Source organism: Eubalaena glacialis, chromosome 10 (assembly GCF_028564815.1).
Source record: "Eubalaena glacialis isolate mEubGla1 chromosome 10, mEubGla1.1.hap2.+ XY, whole genome shotgun sequence".
NCBI lineage: Eukaryota > Metazoa > Chordata > Mammalia > Artiodactyla > Balaenidae > Eubalaena > Eubalaena glacialis.
This window is the reverse complement of record NC_083725.1, coordinates 44,213,881-44,235,654: the sequence shown is the minus strand read 5'-3', so window position 1 is coordinate 44,235,654 and position 21,774 is coordinate 44,213,881. Positions and strand designations below refer to the sequence as shown.

The window sequence follows — 21,774 nt, the reverse complement described above, 5'->3', positions numbered from 1 at the left end:
TGGTGTTTCTCCATGGTAACAATACCTTTCAGCTCTAAATCAAAGTCAGTTTTTCATTTTTTCACCACAATGAAAGTAGAGTTTTTTTCTACTTATATAAATAATAGAAGCTTATTATAGATCATTTAAACATACTAAAACTAGAAAGAAGAGAATAAAAATCCCTTGGAATCATACTACCTTAAGGTAATCACCATTAATTTTTGTAATCATGTTTCCATGCATCTCTTCAAGCATACACAGGTACACATGTTACACAAGTGAGATTACATCATGCATGCTGCTTTTATTAGGATGACTTTCCCCTGCTTTTATCCTCCCATGAAAGCATTTATCACACTTAGTTAAGCTTTTTAATGTTCTATATATGTCCTTCTATATTTTCCTCAGTCCTACTGTAATCCTAGTTAGATTTACATATGTGGAGGGATATTTTTGTGATTATTTTTTAAAATATTGAAACATACTTTACCTATTTTTTTGCATCTCATTATTATCTTAATTCTTCCATGTCACATGATATATCTCTAATTCATTCTTTTCAATGGGTACATAATAAGTATATGACTATACCTCAATTTAGCCATTGCCCTGTTAGTAAATATTAACTCTGTTTCCTGTTTTGAGAGATTAATGAACAATACTACAGAAAACATCTCTGAATATCTGCATTCTTGGGTGTTAATAATTTCCTTTCTTTGGGATAGATTCTCAGGAATAGATTGCAGGGTAAAAGAACAAAACTATTTTTAATTTAAATAGATGCTGCCAGAAGTTTTTCTCATAAATGATATAATGTCAAAGTACACTACTGAGTGACATCATTATATGGTAAAAGATTACTAGATCTGGTGTGGGCCCAGCTTTGTCCCTACTTAGCTGTAATACCTTGAATGATTCATGTCACCTTTCTGAGCCCTTATCGTCAAAGTGAAGAGGTTAGAGTAGATGACTCCTAATGTTCCTATCTAATTCTAAAGTTCTATTATTTTTAAAGGTTATGGTCAAAGATTAAAACCCAAAAAACTCTTCAGATATGCTAGCTGATAACAGTGAAATCATCTTTAAAAGTTTTAGTGAACACTAAACATTTTTTCAGGAGGGGGCTTTGATAGCCCCCAAACCACATTTTATTCTGTTAAATATTGCATACTTGCTTGATTTATGGAAGATATTTCAGTCTGATGATGTCCTTAGAATTTGAAAATTCTTAATTCAGAAAGGGTTCCAAACTGGAAAAATAATCTCAAATCAGAATTCTTCCTATGGCTAAGAATATATTTGTATATATAATATCTTGATAAATGATAAAAGGTTTCTCTAAAGCTTAATAAAGATTTTCTCTAAAAGCAATAATAATCTTATAGAATGGAACAATGCCCTTTTTCTGGGTAAGACACAGCATCCCTTAATTTGTATAAACAGCACACACAAAATATTTCACATATAATGAACCATTCAAGCCCTAGCAATATGAAATCTTTGGACAAAATATATGTACATTTATAATCATTGGTGTTGCAGTCAATTCATAGATGTGCAGCTTTGAAAGAGTCTTGTAACTCTTCCTTGAAATATCAGAAGCAGTATTATATATTTACAGAAAAGTGAGGGGAAGTAATAGACTATGGCCTCTGACAATTTTTCAGTCTCTGAGTAAACTGATTTTTATACATTAAATAATTGGTGAATTCTCTTTCATAAAATTACAAAGACTTATTAAAAATGAGTTTTCTGTATCAAAATGTCTCAATCACTTTCAAAATGTCAGTTGAATTTGACTGCGAGAGTCCTTGACCTTGAACTTTTCATAGTTGGCTTCTGATTGACACATTTATTCAGTTTGACCTTTCCTTTCAACTGAACTATTCTTCTTCTGATTGAATCTTCATTGGAAGATTGCTCACAACCTGAGCAGTAGTTTGAATAGTTAGTCTTTTCTGACATTGATGTGTTTGAATTCCCTAAATTCTAGGTATTTTTGATGTTGATGAGAATCTTCATGACTGTGAATGACAGTGCTTAAATGGATGCTGTGACCCAAGTTTCCTTCTTTTGCAGTGGGGTACTTTTTGACTCAGAAACTTGTTCCTAAGCATTAGCAACTATCAAGTTAGCCTTGGCAAAAGAATACTTAGTATTTGGTCATAAAGCCCATAGTTGAAATAATACATCTACTTCTTGAAGATTGTACTTGTTAAAATATTTACTAATATTGCAAATAAAATGAGAAAAAAACTTGAATTTTTAGGATAAACTTGAAACATATTTAACTGGAAAATATATCTTTAGAAATTCTTATATAAAAGTAATTATTCCATGTGGAATATTATATTTTTGCAAAAAAATTAGGTATAAAAGTTTCTCCACCATTCATGGTCATTTTTCTTGCTTTTAAAACATCTGTCAACACACTTTTTCCATAGCAAACCATACTCTTTCATATATATAAAGAGACCTCTATGAGACATACGCTGAGCTCATCTTCCGCATAACCGCAGGCAAGGGTTTTGCTAATTTTTCTGCCAATTCATAACTCACTTACCTTTTCCTCCATCCTCCAATTATGATCTTCTCAATGCTTTCTCAGCTCCCATTAACAGTTTCTTTGAATTCTTCCCTATCTTGGCCAGAGGGTCTGGTTCCTCTGGAAAAATGCCTGTAATATTCCAGTGCAAATAAAGTATCTTTTAGCCACACACTTGGGACCTTTACCCTGGGAATATGTTTTATTTGGTAGCATCCTGGATTTGATGTTTTCCAAGGCCATTTCTTACTTTACTAGTCTGTTACCACTTGGCACGACTAAAGCTGAAGAGTCTTTCTGTTTTCCATCTGGAGCCTCAGCTCCTTTAGATTTCTTCTATATTCTGCTTGAGAAATGAGCATTTCTCTCTTTCAGCTCATCTCCTTTTCTCCACTCTCCAGAAAGTTTCTTCACTGTTCCTCAAGCCCTTACCAATAGTCTCCTTGAGATCCTTCCAGCTCTCAGTAATAATGTCCTCATGGCCTTCCAAGCCTCTGCACTAGAACCCCAAAGCCAGTGCCACATGTTTAGACTTTAGTTATGTCAGCACCCCACTTCTAGGTACCCAATTATTTTATGATTATTTACTGCTGTACCACAAGCCACTCCAAAACTTAGTGTTGGAAAATGACAACCATTTGGCTCTGCTTACAATTTTGTGGCTCATGAAATCAGGTAGGTAACACTGAGGATGACTTGAATCTGTTCCACAGTGGCTGAGCCTTCAGCCAGGGTAGCCAAATGAGTCTTCTAGACTCAGCATTAGCCTCTGTCCTTCCCTCAGGATTCCAGGGACCCAGGGTGATAAATTGCTGGCATCTAAGAGTCCTAAGTAAAATAGAGGCACACAAACAAACTGGCCTCATTCCGGACCCATTCGTATAGTTCTATGCAAAATCAATGAAACACAGAGTGGTCTACCACATTCCTAAGACTTTGAGATTTTATAAGAATATCAGATCAATACTGGCCCTAACTGATGGGTGAGATGAGAGCTACCATATTCTGCCTGCCTGGGCTCTGTGATTTCAGGGAAGAAATAGAAAACCTCCAGATGGGTGTCTGAGCACTCTTTTCCATAGCCAGGATGGGACTAGACTTGTGTGTAGACACTGACTATTCCACAATGTAAAAATCAGTAGCAAAATAAAACACAATTCATCCTGGAAGCCGTTATATGATGGTGTAACAAAATAGTGTTAACTTCAAAAATAAATATAAAATAGGACAGTACTAGAAAAGAGAGAACAGACACGTTGAAATATCAGTAAAATATTGCTCCCTCTAAATTATGCACTTAAGTTAGGAAGTCAAATTTGGTAAATTCTTCTTTAGCTAAAGCTGTGTCACTACAAACTACACATGGCTAAAAGAAAACATACCAGTTGTGGGTCACACACAGAAAATTCTCTCAATGCTGGATTAAAAGTCACAGAAAAGTTGAATGATGGCATGGGTAAATGAAGCTAATGGGTCATGCGTGTTATCAGAAAGGTGATTCTGGCATTTCAAGGGAAGATGCAACATTTCATGTTTGGATATGGCCGATAAAGAGCAGTCTTAAAAACATGAGCTCTCCGATCATTCTATGGTTTATTTGGAGAGTTAATTTCTAATAATAGTTTTGTGGTTGTTACCATATACTGAAAGCATTTTATTTTGGTAAGCTCGCCAAACTGTGCTTCAACTTGTACAAGTGAATCAAATTACCTGCAAGTTTAAGTAGAACAAGAATTTGTTTCATAGGCACAATAGTAGAGTGGAAAGAACACTTGACTAAGAGTCAAGTGCCCAAGGCTCTACTTCAGCCCTCATGCTTAACTTGCCCTTGAACAAGTCACCTACACTCTTTAGCCCTCAGTCTTCTCAACTGCTATAGGAATTGGTTGAACCAGATGATTTGTTATTTTTCTTTGCACACTAAAATCAATTTTTTCTGCAATGATATTTTTGTCCTATTATTTATTTTAACACATCACATTGCATTAGAGCTAATTGTGTACCTCCCACATTGCATTGTGAGTTTCTCAAAGGCACAATTTATCTCTTATCTTGTGACATGTGCAGATCAGATACGACAGATTTCATCTCTTGTACCAACTCCAGTCAACTGAAACACTGCGTTGAGAAGAATCCATAGGTTGGGTCAAATCTCAGCCATATTTTCTATGAGCAAAGGACAAGGGCCTAACATCAAAGGTGCCAAGTGTTTTCAGTTTCCTGTTTAGACAAATTAGACACTCTAACAAATGATTGTTATATGAATGAATGAACAACTTTAACTGTGCATATGCTATGAGCTCTCATAAAATAAATGTATAGCTATTGTAAAATGTTATTATTCTAGAGCTTTCCTGGTGGTCAGATCATTACTAGCTGTTTACAAAGCACAAGCTAATGCATGGAGGAACAAAATTTTTTTCTAACTAGTTGTATCATCTTTATGTAACATCAATGGAGGTAATTTAAAAAGCATAAACAGTGAAAGACAGTAAGATTATTCTATTCCTAGACAATGGTGTAATTCACTCTTAGGGAAAAACATTGATTACTGCCATGATTGTTAACATCTTTTTACCTCTACCAGTGGTGCCTCATTGAGCCAACCTATGGACCAGGTGTTATTCAGATTATAAAATATTATTACTGAAGAGATTCCATGAAAAAATTGATCTGTCATACAATCACTAAGAATGATTTTCTCATAATATTAATAATGTGAGTTTAAGTACCACTCTTGCCTAGAATTCTCTTAAAGAAAACTGGTCTGCCATGGCACTTAAAAAACTGCCAACTTCAAAGTGAGGATGAGAGTCCCTCCATGGTCCCTTCCAGCTCTAGGACTGTAAAGTTTAGACGGAGTCCCCATCTCCATTCTTCGAAGCATAAGATGCTGTCTCCTTGTTTGTCACCAACATACCAAACAGATTGAAGCCGACAGAGGTGTATCAGTGAGCTTTGTGCTTGTACTGGAGATGTAAGAAAAAAGTAAAAAGAATATTTGGATGGAATAATGCATAAATATGCTAATGTCTGGATAGGCTTACAACAAATATTCAGTATAAAGCATAAAGTTAATCACTGTTTTTTAACACAAGCCTTAAGAAGATATAATCTAACTATTCTTATTCTTTCATGCTAAAATGCATTGAGAGAAAAGATCGCAAGTCAATGAAGAATAAAAGAGAAGGTAAAGACATTAAGGTAGGAAAGGATAGGTGTTTTATAATTTATAAAGAGATGCATTTTTCCTTTGATATTTATTCCAAAGAGCACCATTGCCTAGAATGTGCATACATGTTCCAGGAGATCAGTGTGGACTGGAGAGTTCAGTGGGGCAAACTTCACGGGTGTGCTGTGTGGTCACCCAGCGCCCAACACTGAGAAGGATCGTGTACTTGGTGTAAAGCTTGGCTGTCAGTCTTTTGAAATTCTGAATAATTTTTGTACACAGGAATTCATATTTTCAATTCGCACTGAGACCCAAAAATGATGTAGCCAGTCCTTGTGGTCAGTTAAGCCTCTCTGAAAGAGACAAGACTTGAACAAGGCTTTAACGTGTGACACAGAATTTGGAGACTTTGGCAGTTCATTGGGGAACAACTTGAAGAAAGTTGCAGAGAGTATGTTTTCCACGAGAAGTGAGAGACAAGATAGGTTGCGTCCAGCCTCAAATGCTGAGTAAGAAGTTAGACCATCCTGTAGGCAATAGGTGAAAATAGCCAATGAAGATGTTTGAGATTGTAAGTAAAATCAGTTTTAAAAAAGGATTAACCTAGCAATGCCATGTCATATGGGTAAAGGTGAGACAAAGAGAGGGCATAACATAGAGGATATAAAGAGCTGGTTTGAAAGCTACTATTAAAAACCTAAATTTAAGAGTCAATTCTCACAGAATGATTGCTAAAACTATATGAAGCACATGGAGGAGAAAATACTTCTCTCTGGACCTGGTCTGAGTATTGTGCCATCAGATAACACATCCATCTGTCTCCTTTACATCTCTTCCAAGCCTAGATACAGATGTAAGGGAAGCTACTCCACATTCTCATCCTGTAATTTCCCATCAAACCTGGATTAGACTAAGCACTCCTTAAGTGCAGAATCTATATCTGTATATCCAAAGCTTAGCATAGCACATAGAAATAAATATCTACTGAATGATTAGTGATAATTGCATAAACAATAAAAGAACTATGAGTCAAATATTCTCAGTAATCATTTAAGACAAACTTTGGCAACAGGTAGGATGTAGTTAAGAGTAAATTCAAGAAGCATAAGACTGAGAAATTGTGTGACCTTATCTATTTCATGCCTCTTTTAGTTTAGAAGCACTAGATTAATATAGAAATGACAGTATACATACTTAAGGCCTATATTATTCCATTGAGGCTACAGTAACAGAACACCATAGTCTGGGTGGCTTATACACAACAGAAATTTATTTCTCTTAGTTTTGGAGGCTGAGAAGTCCAAGTTCAAGGCACTGGCAGGTTTGGTGTTTGGTGAGGGCCAGCCTCCTGATTGACAGATGGTCATCTTTTCACTGTGTCCTCACACAGCAGAAGGGGTGAGAGGGCTCTCTGAGGTTTCTTTTATAAAGTCACTAATACCATTCATGAGGGCTTCACCCACGCTCATACTCTAATTACTTCCCAAACATCCACCTTCATATACCATCACATTGGGGTTTAGGGTTCAATAGAGTAAGTCCCCTACATACGAACCTTCAAGTTGCGAACTTTTAAAGATGCGGACAGGTGTTCACATGTCCAATCACATAAGTTAGTTCATGTGTCTGGCATACATTGTCACGTGTGTGCATACTCTACAAGTGGCTGTGCTTTTGTGTACTTTACTGTACAGTACTGTATAGAGTGCAGTAGTACGGTATCTTTATTTCTTGCCTGTTCACTCAATGCCAGCCACTATATGCCCACTGTTGTACTGTACTACTGTACTTTTCAAGGTACTACAGTACTGTAATATTAAAAATGTTTTCTTTATTTTTTGTGCTTGTTTTTTTATGTATTATTTGTGTGAAAATATTATAAACCCATTATAAACCTATTACAGTACAGTACTATATAGCCAGTTGTGTTAGTTGGGTACTTAGACTAACTTTGTTGAACTTACGAGCAAATCAGACTAGCGAATGTACTCTCGAAATGGAACACATTTGTACATAGGGGACTTACTGTATATGACTAACTTTGTTGAACTTACGAGCAAATCAGACTAGCGAATGTACTCTCGAAATGGAACACATTTGTACATAGGGGACTTACTGTATATGAATCTGAGGGGACAAAAATATTCCAACTATAATGGAATCCTTTTGCCTTGGCCGTTTATGTTAATCTTAGATAAAGGAATACCCATTTACCTTGCCACTAGGGAAAGGAGAGTCAATGTACATATGACCAGATAAGAGACATCTTTCAAGAATCAGGGCACAAACATGCCACCTAAGTCTGGCATCCACCGACAAGTTAAACATCACACCCCTTAATCCTGTATGCCATCTTGGGAAAAGAGGAACACTAATGTGATATACACAGCACTTTTTCATCCACTCAGTGTTCTTCATATATTCAATATCGTCATCTGTAAAATTTAATTCATTGTACTAAAATTTAATTGTGATTTCTTGCTTTGAGTTGCTTCATAATTCCTAATCTTCATTTTAACCAAGGTAGCGGACTGATCCCATAAACTTGTGACTTTGTGTTTATAATAATAAACGATCCAGTTTGGATACCTAGCCATCCTGAGTTCATCAATGAGTCATCAACTAGTTTTTCCTCTTTAATCTATGTCCCTAAGAAAAACTCTTTCTGCATTTGTCTTAGTACTTAACAATACATTTTTAGAATATGTGCTTGAAGTAAATACCAAGGTCCCAGTAATGGCATGGTAGAGCCATTTTTACCTACTTTTAATCTTCAATGCATTGTTGGATGCATTTAATATTTCATCATAATAGACATAAATGTCTGTCAAATAGCATTTTGTCTAGTATTTTCATCACTGGAAGCAACTAAAATTTCTATTTCAGATAATATATCCAATTATTTAAGCATGTGAGTTAATAACAGCGACTTTCTTAAAGAATATATTAAAACCCAGGTCATCATGAAAGTAAATCCCATTATATAAAGGTCTAAGAAAAAAACAATTGTAAAAGGAAGAATAATGTATATGTGTATTATTTTCTTATCATGGTAGGCTATTTTAAGCAAATTATTCTCTGGGAAAAAGAAATATTGTTAGCAAGAAAGTATTTTAACTATCCAAGATTTTATGTCAATAACATTAATCATATCTAATAATCCATGTCTCATAGCTAATACCCAGTTTTTTATGTTAGAAGGTATTTTTTTAATTGCATCTCATAGAATTTACATTTTGTACTACTTTGCTTTATAGAGAGGAATGGTTTATGTGTCTCTTTGGTGGGGACTGGGGATGCTGGAAGTGCCCTATGTGAGCCCGTTGAGAAAGTTATGTAAACCCTAAATAAGGACACAAAAACTGCGATACCTAGCAGGTTTCTGAGTAAGCCATTCAGCATGAATTCACTTTTAATGAGAACAGTCAAGTTAGCTTGTTGTTTAGATAATTCATTCCCCAAACTTTCTCAGAGTGCTTACTATGTGTACAGTATTCTGCTAATCCTGCTGAAAAAATGCTTTACAAGTACTTTACCTTTCTGAAGCATTTCCTAAGAGTTCATGTATGAACATTGTTTCATTCAGTTTCCCTCAATACTCAAGAGAGAGACAGAGTAGCTATTATAATGCCAGTAAAGTGCCTTGCCCAGAGTCTCAGGGCTAGGAAGGTACGGAACTAAGTCTAGAATTCAGGTCTTCTTATTCTGAGTGCAGTAGTATTCCATGAGAGGGGGGATAACACACATCTAAAATAAAGCTAGGCACTTACCAGAAAACTTACTATAGCTATGGAAAACATTGATATCCAGTTTGTTGAAGGAGTGACTACCAATTCAGGAAATATTCCTCTTGGCTAAGAATGCAATTATAGTGCCCTTTAACAGATAACATTTACCAAACATTTACTATGTGCCAGACACACTGCTATGGGCTTTACTTGCATTATCACATTGAAGCTGTGAGAGAAGCTCTGAGCAATAGAACAATTTTCCCAAGTTCAAAATTTAATAAGTGGCAGAGCAGGGGTTCACACGATTCTGTGTCATTCCAAAACCTGTATATACTCTTTCAGCACTCTTTTCTGCTGTCTTCCTCCATAGTCTTTCCTATTTCCCTTCCTTATTTCTTTAAGAGAAAAAAGAGGGAGGGGAGGAGGTACTGTCAGGCATGAAGAAGGAAGGAAGCAAGCCATCCATGCATTCATTAGCTCACCCAACGACAATCGGCTGCCCTAATGCCCAGCTCAGCTCTGGGAATGCCCAGAGGACCTTAGGCGTGACTTCCAAGAACGTCAAGTGCTAGTTCAGAGACATGAGCAGAGTGCTAATGAAGCAAAACTAAACAGTGGCAGAACTAATGAAGAAAGGCTTAACCAAGGAGGAGGCATTTGAGCTGTGTCTAAAAGTATCTTTCCAGGCAAAGAAGGGAGAATAAGCATCTGTAACAGAAAAGGCAGAATTATGGGAAGTATTCCAGTGTAGGAAGAAATGTGAGGTTAATGTCATAGAAGCACAGAATTCAGCATAGGAGGTGGAATCGTGCTCTGAGGAGACCTCTGCTGAAACAAGGAAATTGGACTTTATCCTCAAGGCAGCAAGAGTTAACAGGCACTTTGAACAGCAAAGTTAAATATGCTTCCATTTTTAGGAAGTCTTAACTGGCAGTCTTATGTTGGATGAGCAGGACCCTTAGTCCAAGTGAAAGCCAATAAAAACTGGACTTGAGTGGAAGGATGACATTTCCTCTATTATTTCCGAGTCATAAATAAAAGTTACAGTAATCTAGCAACTGCTCTAATGAGCGTATGTGACCAAGAAATGTAAATGACTTAGCAGTGTTGCCACTCCCACAGAGAGTGAACAGACAGCCTCTTTCTTAAGAGCCCTCATTTATTCATCCATTCAACAGATAGTCATTGAGCGCCCACTATGTGGCATGTCGTATGCTAGATGCACAATGCTTGGAGTGTTGTGTTAAGCACTGGTTGTGGGAAAGTTCTTTTGAAGCAACACATAATGCAATTTGTTCATAAAGCCAAAGAAAGCAGCAAAGAAAAGGCAGTGTCAAACAAGTGTCAAAGAAAACAAGAAAAGAGAGAGTAACTCCTAAGAGAGAAAAAGTGAAAATGAGGTTTAAGCTTAAGAAAGCAAACATCTGCTGTAAGTAACCATTTCATTAAAACTGCACTAAATTGTGGAAGTTCTCTCTCAGGAACTGCACACTGTGGGCTGAGATTAAGTGTAATGGGCTCCCACATGAATTCTTCTCATTACTTCTCTAGAAAGATCAGTAAATCTCCTGAAAGGGTAATTTAGGTTTAGTGTTCACAATTCATTCATTTTACTTTTAATCTTCCCTGTTTAGAATTGTAAAAATATAATGCAGATATAATCCAAAAGAGGAGGAATGGGCCCCAAATGAGACAATTTCAACTCCTCCAATAGTCTTGTCATTAATAGATATATAATAGGCTGTAAGCTTTTATTCCTGATGATGGTGATGGAGCTTCAGCCAGTTTCTAGAGCATTGCATGCTGTTAATTGCAGGGACCAAGGAAAGGACAGCATAGAAAAGATAATCTATGTTCTACCCTTCTGAATTCCTTGGACCTTTATGTAATTTTCAATGAAGTCTCTTCTTAATCCCATTATGTTTTCTTTCACTACAATTCAACAAAAAGGACAAAAATTTTAAGGCTTTTGTCCAGGACAAAAAGAAGTCAATTACTTGGGAAGAAAAAGATCTGGAAAATAAGGCAATCAATTATTTAATCACGAGAATGTGATTTTATGAGATAATTTTGTCAAAAACGCGAGCCTGAAAAATGACTTATAATCATTACTTTTTCTGTTGTTAAACTACCACCAATCAGTTTGTGAAACTGGAAAACAAGCAAGTAAAAAAAACAACAAAACAAACAAAAAACTCCAGTAACTAAGACTACAGTCTTTCAGAAGTGTTACTTCTGGAAATAATAAAGTCCTCTCTGATTTTCTGGGCATCTCCTTGGCTTTTCCATTAAACATAGACCCTATTCTAGGCCCATGGTGTGCACATTGACTCTTGATTAATTTAACAGAGTATTCTGCTAGGAGAGCATCTTAGAAATCCATGGGTAAAAGGAGATCTTCACATCTAGGATGGATCCATACTATATAAATTGGTAAATATATTTAAGCTCATTTAGACAGTATTATATTATGTAGATTTGAAACTGAGCCATGGCTTATGATGTTTACAGTTTGCTTTTGTTTCCCAAAGTGAAATCAAAGGTTTTTTTAAGGGTAATTTCCTTTTCAGATTTGAAAGAAGTGAGCACTTAGTCTAGTACAGATGAGAAAATGAAATTTGAGTAACAATTTTATCTAAGGAAATTAGCAGTGGAGGATATTCATTGGACAAATATCACATTCCTTGAAATTATTGTTATGACATTTTAATGCATTCTCACCAAGAAGCATTCCCTTGTAAATGACTGAACTAGACCATGTCTTAACAACTATTTCATGAGAGAAAACGTCAATACCCTTAGAAGTTCCTATCATAAGACTAATGGGAAGGGAAAAAAACAAACAAACCAGAAATAAAATACCAGAAAGAAATGGCTAAAACATAGTATACAGTTAATTGATTCATTTAAAGAAACACATATCTTTTGAGAGGTAAAAATTTCCAATGACTTCTCACCCTTTTACGAATGCTAAGAAAAAAAAAAGAATCCAACAGATTTCCAGAAATTCCTCTCACTTTCATGATTTTTATATAGTCCATTAGTTTATTTCAAAATAAAGGTGAACAACTAAAGTCTTAAATACTCATTAGGACACTGCTCTATCAGGACAAGTGCATCATTTTTTAAGATAATTCACCCATTCCATCAACAAATTAAAGATCTCTCATCTGGGTTGCTTCTCCATAGCTTGCATTAAACATTCTTTCATGTGTCCAACTACCGTTGGAGAGGAGTGTTGAGTTCTTTGAAGATGTCATTTCATGCTGCATGCGTATACTCTCATTCCAGTGAATTGTTTTTGATTGCAACATGGAAACTGAAGAGCATATTGGAGTTTCACTATGTTATTCTCCGAAAAGAATACCTCATGAGTTGTTGTAAATACCAGCTCTTCACACATTCATGAAAATGGAAATCTATCTGTTCTGTTAAAGTAAATGAAAGACAAGATTAAGTAATGAAAGGTTGTACCAGTCATACTAAAGTGTAGGATCATCACTGATCCCATGAACTGATACATCTAAAAGATAATCTCCCTGATACTTATTGATCTCCTTAACTGCAGTTGTTCTTCAACTGTGTTCTAATCATCATGCTTCCAACAAGGATCAGGTTTTTTGAGGCACCTTTGTGCTCTGTAATTGTATTGATTAACAGAGATTCAGGCTGACCCTACTCCTGATGGTGGTGGTTATGGAAGGACTAAATCTCTGTGAAGTGAAAACACATGGCTTTGGGACCAGCACTCTTGCATCTAAGCACTACTTCATTCTGTTGCCCACAGTGTACTTACGAAAGGAGCCATTCAATAAAGCCACACAAGATAATCTTTTGACTACTGTTGCCTCATAATTAATTTCCATGTGTTGTTATTCCTTTCAATACTGCTTTCTTGCCACAAAAATAATCCTGTCTCTGAATAGCAAAGCAACAATTTTTGCTCACTGATTATTTTTCCTGTACTTTTAAAGATATGAATTTGTTTGTGCATATTTAAATATTTTTTAAATATTGTAGCTGCTAACTTATTATATGCAATATTAAATGTTCGAACCCGTTATTAGCAATTGTTGAAAGCATAGCTTCCATGTGTTCCTTAAAGTAGGGCATGTTTGATTTCTGAATTGTTGTCATATAAATTGTAAGGCCAAAAATGGGCCTTTTGACTGAATATGCAAAGTTCCCCTTAAACCACCTTGAACTAGGCAGATTTGCAACATTTTAAACTGGCACTTCATCCCTCTTTCAGCAAGCATCCTCTGCAGATTTAATGATCAGGAACATCCTTCTGATGCATGCTGGGAGATATGGCTGCAGGGTACAGACCACAGCAGACAGTGTGTCAGATGAGGCAGAACTTCTTGTTAGGGGTGAGTATGCTAATAGTGCAGTCTGAAGACATGATCACCATAAATTATCATACAAAGGAATTTAAATGCATGGACTTTGAGCACATCAGTACTGTGCCTTTTACTTTCGATTTTACAATATATGTCATTTTTGGTTAACCTTTTGCCTTTGAAAAGATTACATGGAAACTTGCTCCTTAGAAACAGACAAAACCTACAGAGTCAACTTCAGGTCCAAAACACCTTTAGTACTAAGTGGTTACTAGGTGTTTACCCAACTTAATGCCAAACAGAAATTTTCAACAGTTGAGTCACAAAGACACTTTGACACTACAGAGACAACATTTTTTTTTTCTATGTATGTGTTTTTCAAATGCAAAGCTAGTGGAACCCCCAGGCACTTTTTTTCCTCCACTAACTTCTAAATTCTACTTCCTGAAACAGGAAAACTGCATGCCTAATATGGTGGCATTTGCGACTGTTGACAGGGATTTTTTAAAAGTCTGGAAATGTCAACACAGTCTTTCTGTGCAGAAATGACAGTTAAGTGGTTTCCAACCATGAACCAGGCTGCCAGATTCTGTGACCCTATAAAGCTACATCTTATTTGAATTAAGTAAATGACTACAGCACTAATTTCTTTTAGCACATTATTCCCCAGTATGGGAAATGCAGCTCTTAGCATATAATATTTTCCCTTTTTTTCTTTTTCTTTCTTCCTTTCTTCCTTTCTTTCTTCCTTTCTTCCTTTTCCTTTCTTCCTTCCTTCCTTTCTTTCTTTCTTTCTTTCTTTCTTTCTTTCTTTCTTTCTTTCTTTCTTTCTTTCTTTCTTTCCTTCTTCTTTCTTTCCTTCTTTCCTTCCTTCCTTCCTTTCTCTCTCTCTTTCTTTCTCTTCTTTCTTCCTTTCTTTCTGCTCTCTTTCCCTTTTCTTTTTTCCTTCTTTCTTTCTCTTCTTTTAGCTTTTTTATGGAGCAAAAATATACCTGCAGAAAAATTTTAAAATCATAGGTGTACAGGTATACAACTCAAAGAAAAAACATCACAAAGTGAACACACCATGAAATTACCATTTAAGAGAACTAGAACATTACCAGAATCTCACCTCTCCCTTTTCAATCTTAAACAATCACATTTTGACTGGTGTGAATACTGCATGCTAAGACACCTTGCATGATCTCTGCAAAGAAAAATTTCACAATCTATAGCAAAAACTTATATCTTAGATTAACTTGTCTTATCCACTTGGAGTGTTTTCCAATCACAATTTTTTTAAGAATTCATTAATATTATAAAAATCTTGAGCAGGAAATATAAGGTCTATGTAACTTCATCGTCTCTTTGTTTTAGTTGTATGTGTCATCCAAGGTTTATTGATTTTGGGTAGTACATCCACCATTGGCTCAAGTAAAATGTTGTTTTGAAACAAGTGTGTATCTGGGTGAGTGGCAGCTTGTTCATGTTTTTGTACATGATGGTTCTGTTCAGAAGGTTATTTGAACTCTTCCCCAAATTTATAACAAGAATGTGTATCTGTATTACTCTATTATAAAACATCAACTTTTTAAAGTGCTCATCCTCTCATGATATTTCATTTAGCTAAAAATTTTCCTTTATGCCTTTAAAAGTTACAAGGCTTATGGAACAGCAAACCCCACACTGCAGTCAAATTTACAGAAAATTGCTTTCTTCTCTCACTACAGTTTGTTTCAGATTATGTATATTTATTGTGTAGCACTTGCCTAGTAATTTAGAATGATGCTCCTAAAACTGGAGCTTTCTAAATGAATAACACAATTTAGAGGTTGATAACAAGAAACCAGGTATTTTTACAGGGCCGTGAGGGGCATGTTTAAGTGGCAAAGTAACATTCTGCTTTGTAAGTAAAATTAAATTCAACAGGGTTTAGAACATAATTCAGGCTTGGCCTTTTTGTGTTCTGCTCTTTTAGCCTTTGGATTTATGCCTAAGAGATGATAAAATGCAGAAATTTGGAATTATACTCAATAGCAATTTCAAACAGGTTGCTATTGTCTGAATATTCATGTAACATGAAGCTCAAGCTTTCCTTTGAAGTGAGTTGCTTCGTCACCAATTTTCTATTATATATTTGTATTATTTTTCTAAAATTAATAAAAATAGCTTGCCTCTTCTGCCTGGTTGGTTTTAGGCAGATTTAAACACTGAACTAAAGGTTCTGGTTCTTCTTTTTATTTTTACAATTATTTTTTGTAAGTTAATGGTTCCTGGTAATTGAAGGAACTTGGATGCTTGAATATTGCTGTTTTTAAGGTTGGCTTGTGAAATGAAACTCAAAATAGTTTTACCCTGCATTCTTCTTTCTCCCACTCCTCCATTCGTTGGTTTGTAAACGTGGGGCATTCTAATAGTACAGGCCACAGGACCAAAGCTGAGAGTTCTAGATGAAGTTTTTTTAATGATGGCTACAATTTCAGCAGCAGAATCCTTAAAGCACACTTATTCAAGCGTGCCACAAAAATGGGAGCAGTACAGACAATTTCACCATACTTCTTATAGGGTACCTTCATTGGATTGCCTCAGCAGTTCACTTTGCTCAATCTTGAGAATGAGGAACATTCTTAGGTGGTAAGGAATATGTTTTTGTAACTCTGTAATTCTATTTCAGTGGAGATTTAGCAGACTAAAAATCTATATTCTCCTAGATCAGTCTAGGAGATCATCTCCTTTCCCATTAGAGATAGTCTATGAAATTCTTTTGGGCATCTCACAAAATCCTACAATTCTTCACCTGGCCCCATAAGCACAGTAAATTGGAGCTCAGGTGTGTGGTCCTAAGACCTCATCATTGCCTGTTTAGAATCTGAGCGTCCCTGACTAGTGATGTTCCCTGCTTCTCTTCCCACTCACTGCTTTAAAGCTATCTTTACCCCAAATGCTTGTTTCCACTTTTGCTTTATTTTGCTTGTGAATGTCAGTGCTATTATTCACATCTATCCCACCATTATTATCATCCTCCAAAAATTGAATTTTCCCATAAATAATCATCTGAAGCATAAAATTGCTTGCTTTCACATATTTAATATTCAGTGAACCAGCCTCATAACATCACCATGCATAATTTGTAGAACCATAATAGAACTAATGAATATGTTAAAATAAGTTATTTTGCTGGAATATAAAAAGAAATTAAAGCCACACCTGGACATCTGTGCACAATTTAAGTCACTTATTCAAGTGTGATATAGCAACAAGAAAGAAAGTAAGTCTAGACAATGTTATAGGGAACCTCTTTAAAGATGGATAAACCTGTATTATATTATCCAAGGTAAAGGAGATAGACCATTAAGAGATAACCTCACTGAGGGGGATACATAATTTGTAAAGAACCGATACTCCCAAGCAATATGAGAGGTAGGTGATCAAACACAACATAAAACACTCCAGAGAAAGGAATGTTAGTTTTTTGTTATTTTATTTTATTTTACAAAACTGAATGTAAGAAATATGTTTCCCAAAGAGAATATAAGGGTAAGAAACTATCATCGTTTAAAGAATAAAATGTGTTTAGCTAATCTAATTGGGAACCAGAGCCTGAGCTCTGTCTATTCTGCCTAGAGGCAGAGGAAACAATAAAAAATCCACTTCTTCATGCAAATTTTTATTCATACTACTCTGTTTATTAATGCAAAACTGTAGATCAAGAAACTCTTGGGATAGTTGAAGAAGAATCAATAATCTCTTGGTTCCTTCTGAACACACAACCTATATACCCTCCTTTCCCCAAACTTGGACAACAAATTTTATTTCCTGAATTACAAGATGAATCTGATGTGTATTAAACTGAATTTGAGAAGAAAGAATCCACATCAGGACACAACTTGTTGAGAAAAATCTAGCTGCTTTTAACTATTCATACCTCCTTCCACCCATCAGTTCTGATTCAACCTGGAGTTCAAACTGTATTTCAGTCTTACCTGCTTTAAACTTTTCATCAGTTCAATTCTATTTATTCTTTCCAATAAATTTTTTCTTTGAATATTTTACCTTTAGTCTCTCCTGATCCACCTAGTCACTTTTTATTGCAAACCTGAAATTATTTTTTTTTATAAATTTATTTATTTTTTATTTATTTTATTTTTGGCTGCACTGGGTCTTTGTTGCTGCTCACAGGCTTTGTCTAGTTGCGGAGAGCAGGGGCTACTCTTCTTTACTGTGAGCTGGCTTCTCATCACGGTGGCTTCTCTTGTTGTGGAGCACAGGCTCTAGAGAGCAGGCTCGGTAGTTGTGACACAGGGGCTTAGTTGCTCCTCGGCATGTGGGATCTTCCTGGACCTGGGCTCGAACCCGTGTCCCCTGCATTGGCAGGCGGATTCTTAACCACTGCGCCACCAGGGAAGCCCCACAAACCTGAAACTGTTAAAAGTTTGACTGTTCTATCAATTAAATAAGTCAACAGGTATTTGTTGATAATTTGCTATTCATTTATTCACTCACCCATTCATCCAGCACCTTCTCTGTATCAAGCCCTGAGCCGGGCACTTGGAATAGAAAGATGAAGATGCCAAGGTCTCAGCCCTCTGTGTGGCTCTATGTCCACTTGTCCACTAGTATGAGAAGCATCTTTGGGAATGGGGTGAGAAACACCAAAGAAGAAAGCTCCCTGGATAACCTACATCCTTTAGGGGAAATAATGAAATAAAGACATAGGCATAGCTATAGCACTGGCTTCATAAATTGTTGGGCCCAGTGCCAAATGAAAATGCAGAGCCCCCTGTTCAAAGCTTGATAAGAATTTCAAGGCAGTGACAACAGAACATTAATCCAAGTATAGGGACCTTCTAAGGAAAGGACCTTGTGTGACTGCACAAGTAACACACCCATGAAGCCAGCCTGGCATAGCTATTAAATTATGTATAAATCTACAGGAAAAAAAGGACTTTAGCAAAGAGGAAGATCAGTTATAACAAAGTTGTCTCACTCTGCTTTCTCATCTATAAGATTAACATATTAAAGACTCCTCAGAGGTTTCGCCAGCTTTTTACACAAAAGATCTTTTTTTATTATTCTGCCTCAAGAGTCACGTTTTGAAAGATTTTGTTTATCGTGTTGAAGTAATCATTAATTCATATTTCTATTTTAATTTTCACCAAAATCTTTTATCATGAGGTAGCCAGTGTTAACAAAGTAGGTAATTTAACTCCAGCCAAGAGCAAAAGAGACTTTACATTTTAGCTTGTTGTGAACTGTTACCTGTTTTGTTTTGTTTTATTTTCAAATACTTGAAAAAAAAACGAAAGATACCAGATACCATCGAATGGAAACCAATTTGGAACCTTTGATTAAATACTCTTCAAATTTTCTCCAAGCTATAATTTTCAGTGATTCTCACCAGCGAGAGAGGAAAATTTGAGAATTTTCTGCCCTTTGCCCTTGGAAAGATGCAAGTACATACTATCACTTTTCCACATACAAAGGGAAACTCAAGTGCAGTGAAAACCTTGAACATATTCCTAATACATTTAGATTTGAGAATTGAGCAGTATTAACGTGCTCTATCTTTATATCTCTCACAGCACTACCCTTATGAACCATTGATATAAATGTCTATCTTTAGCATCTGATCACTTCTGAAAATTTCAAGCTTTAAAATGCACGTGTTTAGCACAATTATCTTTTAGAAGATAGAGTTTGCACAGTTTTTCTTTTCCACCATTGATCTAATATGAAATGACAGGCTTGGAGATTGCACAAGCCTTTGGTGGAGTAATGTCTTGAACTCAAAAGAGTCTCCAGTGAAAAAGAAAAAGAGCCATAAATCACAAAAAGCAAAGCTGGGTTTGACGATATGCTGGCATTTGAGGCTCAAAAGGACAATAGCAAATGTCTTCAGTGTAATTTTAATGTAATTAATATTAATAGTAAACAAATTTGCAAATCATTTATGTTTTAGAGCAGAATTGAAATTATTCAGTTAATATATTTGCTTTTCCAATATTTAAAAAATCTTTAAAATGGAGTTATAAAATGTCCTTGCCTAGAAGAAAATCTAATCTCATTCATACAATGTCTTATTGGAATATCCTGCATCACTGTGGAAATTTTAGTTCACTACTATCACTAGTATTGGGTAAGACTTTTTAAATAACTTATACCGATCACTTGCTTTTCTAGCTTAGACATTTTCTACATTAACTAGTTTGATTGACACCTGTAACATTTCTTTTAGACACTGAATAGCAGCTTAGTTTCTTTTCTCTTGTATTTTTCATATGGTTGTTTGCTAATCTGTGGAACTCTTTAATAACTGACTAAAAAGTAACATTTTTGGTCAATCATTTGGATTTTCTGCACCACATTTAGTTTGGTTCACTGAAGTGGTAGTTGACTTAAGTGACTTGACTCAAATGACCAGATGATTGAAACAGTTATATATAAAATGCACAAATGAATTGTCATTGCATACAGACAACCAATTGATGGAGACTAAATTTCTTGTATTTAACCACTCAACAAATATTGAGTGCCTACTGGAAGCCAAGTTCTCTTTTAGACACTGATATTTCCATCAATTGACTTAGACTTTCTGGGGAGCATTTTGTTATTTTGAAACAAGTACACTGATTTCACTTTTCCATTTTTAGAAAAATCTAATCAACTGGATTTTACATCATACGTATTTTTGTATCACAAATTGTATGTACATTTCATTATGTATATTGTTCCACAGACCTAACCTGTTTTTCTTACATATCCATCTTAATATAAAAATGACATTTAGTATTACTTCACATTTATGTAAACTTGCTGAAATAAGTTCTTGGTGTGGGGGGTTATGTCTTAAATGCTGATTTCATTCATTGTTTAGTTAGTACCTACTATATGTCAGGACAGTTCTAGTGTGCAAGAGGGAGAAGTGGTGAGATGGGATTGGGTGTAAGTGCTTTCTGATGCCCTGGGAAAGAACATAACTTTTATGCCACAGGTTATGGATATCCATCAAAAGGCCAAAGCAGGAAAGGCACATGATTTGATATGCACTTTAAGAGGATCATTCTGACAAATGTAGAAGACGTTTTAGAGGAGCGTGAGACCAAATGGGAGACCACAGCAAAAATCCTGACAAGAAACAAGAAGCGTATGAAAAAAGGCAATGGTAATTGAGATGGAAAGGAAAGCACATGTTCAAAAGATAGGAGGGAGACAGAAGCTACAGATCTTTGTGGCTCACTGGCTATGGAAAATGAGAAAGAGGAGGCAAGGATGAATGCCAGTGGTTATGCTTAATTGAGTGGTCAGTGGGAGGGAAGACACATTCTGGTTAGACCAAGACAGTTCCAAGTTATACTTGGAGTGCCAGCGTAATTATTAATGAAGTCCCTTCTCTCAAAACTGTCCTGGTTTAGTTGATATATTATGTGGCCATCCTAATGAAGAATGATCATGCTTTTCATGTAATCTGGAAGATAAGTAGATAAGTGAATTGGGGGTAAAGCAAGAGCATTTAAAATAAGGCTCTCCAGAGAGAAATACCCAGTAAGCAAATAGATTTGTGGCTATGGAGCTCAGGAGAGAAAATGTGTGACTTGAGATGTAGATTTGAGCATGATCAGATGAAAATGAAATTGCAGAGACAGCATGTGAAGAATGAGAAGAGGAAGAAGCTCAGGATAGAAGCTTCAGAAAAACTTATGTTGAAGATAAGGAGGAAGCTACAAAGAAGATTGGGAAGTAGCTGACAGACACAGAGCAACTAAGAGAAAAGTCAAAGAAACCAAGTCTTAGGGACAAGAAAAGGGAATTTCAGGAAGGAGAAAATAGGCAACAGTGTCAAATGCAAGTAAATAGAGAACAAATAGATACCATTGGTTTGAGCAATTTAAAATACATTGATGACTTTGGCAAGGGCAAATTCAACGGAATGATGGGTGTAATAACCAAATCACAGTAGATGGAGAGAGACAAGTGATAATGCATGAAAGGCGGTGCAGTATCTTAAGGAAATCATGGGCTTTG

The 21,774-nt window shown here is 35.8% G+C and overlaps 1 protein-coding gene across 3 annotated transcripts in view; it reads left to right on the top strand.

Moving 5' to 3' along the window:
* Positions 1 to 21,774, top strand: part of CNTN5 (contactin 5) — a 1,391,352-nt gene that overhangs the window by 1,225,410 nt on the left and 144,168 nt on the right. For all 3 annotated transcript variants that reach the window (XM_061204029.1, XM_061204028.1, XM_061204030.1), the window contains exon 15: positions 13,683 to 13,803. In XM_061204029.1, the coding sequence (XP_061060012.1) occupies positions 13,683 to 13,803 (121 nt within the window). The remainder of the gene's footprint in view (positions 1 to 13,682; positions 13,804 to 21,774) is intronic.